Here is a 6504-nt window from a genome sequence, read left to right as displayed (position 1 = left end):
AGCCTATAGGTGTATTTCCCCCCTCCCATACACCTATTCGAGACCCCCGGACCTAACAGGAAGATATCACTTGAAGAGGATAAGTCCACCGCCAATCTTGTCACTATTGAGTCCAACAATATGGTGGAGGATGTTGAAATATATCTTGCATGACTCGGTTTGCCAAGAAGAAGATAAAGTTGAATCAAATGTTGTTGATAAGGAGGATGTCTTCGCGATAACATTCTCTGATGAAGATTTATAACTTGGATCTGAACCTCACAATAGGCCATTATTTGTGAGTTATTATACCTATGAGCAAAAGGTGAACATGATACTCATCGATGGAGGGTCTGCAGTCAATATCTTACCCTTAAGAACTCTTAATGAGTTGGAAATTCAAGTGGATGAGCTTTCAAGTAGTCGGTTGATGATCCAGGGATTCAACCACAAAGGACAAAGAGCCTTTGGCACTATAAGGTTGGATTTATTGATTGATGATATGAACTCAATTGCATTGTTTCAAGTAATTGATGCCAAGACATCTTATAACATGCTACTTGGCCGACCATGGTTGCACGAAAATGACTTAATCCCTTCAACATTGCATCGATGTTTCAAGTATTGTCGAGATGGCGTAGTGAAGAAGATAATTGGTGATCATAAGCCATTTACAAAAGCTGAAGCATACTTGGCCGATGCAAAGTACTATATGAAGAAGACAAAAGTTGTGAATGACGTCCAAATTGAGAGTTTGAAAGAGCTAGAAGATAGTCACCAGAACGAGTCAGAATTATCCATCGCAAAAACTTTGGAAGGACTCACTATGCCTTTGACAAAATTGATATGGGAAAGCCAATACCTCCACCACTTAAAGGGTTTGTTCGGCCAAAACAGAGTGCTACAATTGAGCATGGAGAACTCTCTGATCATGAAATCACTAAGTGTTTTGGTCCAAAAGCATATGGGCTTCTTGTTAAAGCTGGATATGATCCGCGGAAAGGTTCCAAGTCAGAATCTCCTACAAAAACCATAAATGAGAAAGAACATGACATTAGCACTAGCCAAAGGATGTTGAAAAAGAATGTTCCAATTGGCCAAAACACGAAGATGGGATTGGGATTCACTTATCAAAACCCCATTCGCATTGCCATCAAAAGAGAAACTACAAACCATATTGTCGAGGGGAAAATGCCAATTCAGCGAGTATCTTCTTTCAAGAGGCTTCACTATGAAGAGGTTCCGTGAACATCGGTTTTCAAGAGGCTAGGCAAAAGATGAAGCATGGTGCACCAAAAAAAATGATGAGTTGCAAATGACCCGAAAGTTACGAAGCCTTGTTCATTCTCGTATGAAAAGATGCACCCCATTGTCAATTTCTTGTGGAAGGGAATTGAAAGCCAAGATGAAAACTGTCGTCTTTACAAAGACAATCAAAGATGATGAAGATAGAGAGAGTGTGGACTCTTCCAAAATAAGGACTCTCGAGGATGATGAAGATAGGGAAAGTGTGGCATCATCCTATTACATTACCAACATTGCTTCTCTCATAGTTCAAGACCAATTATATGGAAAGATTGCACAGTTAATCAGGGATGGAGTAATTAGATCAAGTGACGTGAATGGAATAATTCATGTAGGATGACGGGATGGAACAATAAAGACATGCATAGTCTTTGAAGACCCCGAGCAAAGAAGTGAAGAAGTTGTCTCGTCAAATCATATCACCCTAAGTGAAGAAATGAACATGGAGGAAGAAGACGCTGAGATGGCCCATCAGCAGTTTGAGGAAGGTGTTAAATCCACCATTGATGAGCTAAAAGAGATCAACTTGGGTACCATTCATGAGCCACGACCCACCTTCATTAGTGCATTATTGACAAAGGATGAGGAATGTGCATATGTTGAATTACTTAAGGAGTTTAAAGACATATTTGCATGGTCATACAAGGAAATGCCAGGATTAAATCCAAAGATAGCTGTGCATTATTTGGCTGTAAAAAAGGATTCACGTCCCGTCAAGCAGACTCAACGACGATTTCGACCCGAGTTGGTTCTGTTGATTGAAGTCGAAGTGAATAAGCTCATTGCTATTGGATTCATTAGAGAAGTCAAATACCCGACATGGATATCTAGCATTGCCCCAGTGAGAAAGAAGAACGGATAAATTTGAGTATGCGTGGACTTTAGGGATTTGAATGAAGCATGTCCTAAAGATGATTTTCCACTACCGATTGCTGAATAATGATTGATGCAACCACAGGGCATGAGGCATTATCTTTTATGGATGGATCATCGGTCTATAATCAAATTCGCATGTCGCCAGAAGATGAAGAATTAACGGCATTCCGCACTCCCAAAGAAATTTATTACTACAAAGTTATGCCGTTTGGATTGAAAAATGCTGGTGCCACATACCAAAGAGCCATGCAGAAAATCTTTGATGATATCCTTCACAAAAATATTGAGTGCTATGTGGATGACGTGGTAGTGAAGTCTAGAAGACGAAGCGACCATTTGCAGGATCTGAGAATGGTCTTTGAGCGATTGAGGAAGTGTCAACTCAAAATAAATCCCTTAAAGTGCACATTTGGAGTGAAGTCTGGAAAATTTCTTGGTTTCATCATCCGCCACTAAGGCATAGAGATTGAGCAAGCAAAGATCGATGCGATACTGAAAATGCCTGAACCTCGAAACATCCATGACTTGAAAAGTCTTCAAGGAAAGTTGGCATACTTGCGAAGGTTCATCTCAAATCTAGCCGGGCGATGTCAACCATTCAGTCGAATCATGAAGAAAGGCATACCTTTTGAGTGGAATAAGTCATGCAGCAATGCTTTCAATAGCATCAAAGCGTATTTGATGAAGCCTCCTGTTTTGGCCGCACCCATAGCAGGTCGTCCTTTAATCCTGTATATTGCTGCTCAAGAACGTTCAATGGGAGCACTACTCGCACAAGACAATTAAAGCGGGAAAGAAAATACTTTGTACTACTTAAGTAGGACGATGACACCAAATGAGTTGAACTATTCGCCAATTGAGAAGTTATGTTTGGCTTTGATATTTTCCATCCAAAAACTTAAGCACTACTTCCAAGCTCATACGGTGTGGCTCATCTCCAAGGCAACCCGTTAAAGTATGTCATGTCGAGACCAGTCTTGTCCGATAGACTTGCAAGATGGTACCTCTAGCTGCAACAATTTGAAATTGTCTATGTCCCTCAAAAAGCGGTAAATGGGCAAGTATTGGCTGACTTTTTGGCAGATCATCCAATCCCCGCGGAATGGAAATTAACTGACGATCTCCCAGATGAAAACGCACTTGCAATTGAAATCTCCCCACCTTGGACAATGTACTTTGATGGAGCATCTCATCAGGATGAAGCTGGTGCAGGAGTTGTGTTCGTGTCACCAGAAAGACAAGTGTTGTCATATTCTTTCACCTTGACCAAAAATTATTCAAACAATGTAGCAGAGTATCAAGCGCTCATCCTTGGTTTGGAAATGGCAATGGATGCAACGCAGCTACACTTGAAGGTTTATGGAGACTCCAAATTGGTAGTGAATCAAGTCCTTGGATTATATGAAGTCAAGAAACCAGATCTGCTCCCATATGTCAAATATGCCCCAAAACTCATTGGACAATTGGGGGATGTCGAACTTGAGCATGTCCCGAGAAGAGAGAATAAACAACCTGATACATTGGCGAAACTTGCCTCTACAATAGCCATGGTTGGAGGAGAAATTGCTATACCAGTTTGTGAAAGTTGGGTCGTACCACCTGCCTTCGAAGATGAGGATTGTGAAGAAAATGAAACCAACGCTGTTGAAGTCTTCGAGATAGAAGAAGAAGATTGGCACCAATTGTTGGTAGATTACCTGAAACACGACAAGTTGCCAAGTGATCCATGAAGAAAAGTTGATATTCGGCGACGCGCCACTCGTTTCATATTTTTCAAATGAACACTTTATAGGAGATCATTTGATGAAGTCTTCCTAAGGTGCTTAAGCAATGAAGAAGCTGTCAAAGATATGGAAGAAGCGCATTTTGGTGTCTGTGGCGCTCACCAATCGGGACCTAAGCTACACTTTCGAATCAAAAGAATGGGTTACTATTGGCCAACTATGGTGAAGGATTGCTTCAATTTTGCGCAGAGGTGTCAAGATTGTCAATTCCATGCAAACCTTATTCATCAGCCGCCTGAGCCACTACATCCCACAGTCGCGTCTTGGCCATTTGATGCTTGGGGCATGGATGTTGTTGGCCCGTTGACGAAATCATCAGGGGGACACTTATACATTTTAGTTGCGACTGATTACTTCTCTAAGTGGGCTTAAGCACCACCCTTAAAAGAAGTAAAGAAAGAAACTGTTGCTGATTTCATCAAGACCCACATCATCTATCGCTATGGAGTTCCCCGATATATCATTACTGATAATGGAACACCTTTCAGCAATACGTTGATAAATAAACTTTGTGAGAAATTTGGGTTCAAGCAGCGAAAGTCATCCATGTATAATGCGTCTTCCAATGGATAGGCGGAAGCTTTCAACAAAACCTTGCGCAACTTGTTGAAGAAGGTGGTTGCGAAAACAAAGCGTGATTGGCACGAAAGGATTGGAGAAGCATTATGGGCGTACAGAACAACTCGTAGGACTCCAACACAAGCTACTCCTTATTCATTAGTCTATGGTGTGGAAGTTGTTATTCCCCTCGAGCAGCAGATCCCCTCGCTAAGGATTGCCATACAAGAAGGCTTGATCGAAGAAGAAAATGCTCGTCTGCGCTTGGAAGAGTTAGAAGTATTGGATGAGAATAGACTGGAAGGTCAACAAAGATTGGAGTGCTATCAAGCTTGATTGTCAAAGGCTGTCAATAAGAAGGTACGATCGCGCTCTTTTCAAGTTGGAGATTTGGTGCTTGCAGTGAGAAGACCGATTATCACCACTCATCGTGTTGGAAACAAGTTTGTATCAAGATGGGATGGCCCATATGTTGTCAAAGAAGTCTACACCAATGGGGCATATAAGCTGCTCTCGAAAGATAATGTGAGAGTTGGGCCCATAAATGAGAAGTTCTTGAAGCGCTATTATCCCTAAAAAAAGAGAGAAAAAAGAAAAGAAGACAGCTCCATGACGCACGAGCCTAAACTGCATGTTGTTCCTGGCCCATATGAGTATAAACTATGCACGACACCCACCAAAGAAAGTGTATGTGGTTAAATTGCTAAACTTCTCCCACCAAAAGGTAAATTATGTGGCTAAACTATTATATGCCCCACTTTGTCTATATAGTGGTAAAATAAATAGTCACTCCTGGCCCATATGAGTATAAACTATGCACGGCACCCACCAAAGAAAGTGTATGTGGTTAAACTGCTAAACTTCTCACACCAAAAGGTAAATTATGTGGTTAAACTATTATATGCTCCACTTTGTCTATATAGTGGTAAACTAAATAGTCACTCCAGGCCCACAAGAGTATAAACTGTGTACGCCCCCCTCCAATCAAAATTCAAGTTGATCTTTGAACTAGGTTTTGACTTGATCCCTTTCAAAAGGGTACGTAGGCAGCTTAGATATTTCTAAGTTCAGTCATGATTTGGAGTTGTCTTTTCAAGTGGATCATTATCATTCAAACTTGGTGCTACTTTGAGATTCAATGATTATGATTAATTATTTGGATCAATCTGTTTAAAGAATGGAAAGATTCAAGGAGAAGTGTGCGTAAACTTTGAGAAAATCATGAAGAAAGTGAATGTGGCAAATACTCTATTGCATAAGTGTTTACTACAACAAAACAACCAAATGAAGATGCAAAAAAAAAATGATAAATAAAGGGGCGATAAACCAAACAAGACTAAGCAAATGGGTCTTGATCTTCCAACGATTTTTGAGCAACCATCAAGAGACGCTCTGAATCCTTCTTTTTCTTCACTATTTCAACATCAATAAGAGGGAAACTTTTGTACTTCTCAACAGTGGCGGATCCAGGATTTTTAAATTGGGGGTGCAAAAATAATTTCATAAGCATCAAAGCAAAAGATATTTAATGTTAAAAATATTACATCCCAAAATATTGTTAAAAATACAAAAGAAAATTACATAACTATCTAATTGATCTTTCGACGAGTCCTCATTTCTTCAAAGCGTTTCACAACCTCGTCATCGGAAACTTGTAGAAACATATCTTTCTCAATGAAAGTAACCAAACAATCATTTAGAACTTGATCTCCCATGCTATTTCGCAACTTATTCTTGACATAAGTCATTCCAGAAAACACTTTCTCTACACTTGCAGTAGCAACAGGAAGAATCAACACCAACTTGATGAGCAAAAATACTAAAGGATAAGTCACATGTCTCTTAGTTTCAACAAGCTTCATCAAAAGAGAACCAACATCTTGTAAATTTTGAAACCCATCATCTCTTTTCATATCCTCCATGAATATATCAAGTTGGCATTCAAGAGTCATCAAATCAATGCTTGAAAATTCCGAGGGATAAAAAGTTGCAAGTTTGAGTA

General features: G+C 40.0%; 1 protein-coding gene across 1 annotated transcript; it reads left to right on the top strand.

Annotated features, from left to right (window-relative positions):
- Positions 1–3990: 3990 nt before the first annotated feature.
- On the top strand, positions 3991–4838 carry LOC131022951 (uncharacterized). Its single transcript, XM_057952491.1, has 2 exons — positions 3991–4086; positions 4518–4838. Exons 1-2 carry the CDS (start codon positions 3991–3993, stop codon positions 4836–4838), a joined length of 417 nt encoding a protein of 138 aa, XP_057808474.1.
- The last annotated feature ends 1666 nt before the right edge of the window (positions 4839–6504 follow it).

The sequence above is a fragment of the Salvia miltiorrhiza genome, chromosome 4 (assembly GCF_028751815.1).
Source record: "Salvia miltiorrhiza cultivar Shanhuang (shh) chromosome 4, IMPLAD_Smil_shh, whole genome shotgun sequence".
Lineage (NCBI taxonomy): Eukaryota > Viridiplantae > Streptophyta > Magnoliopsida > Lamiales > Lamiaceae > Salvia > Salvia miltiorrhiza.
Note: the sequence above shows the minus strand (reverse complement) of the source record. Positions and strands in the feature narration are given on the sequence as shown.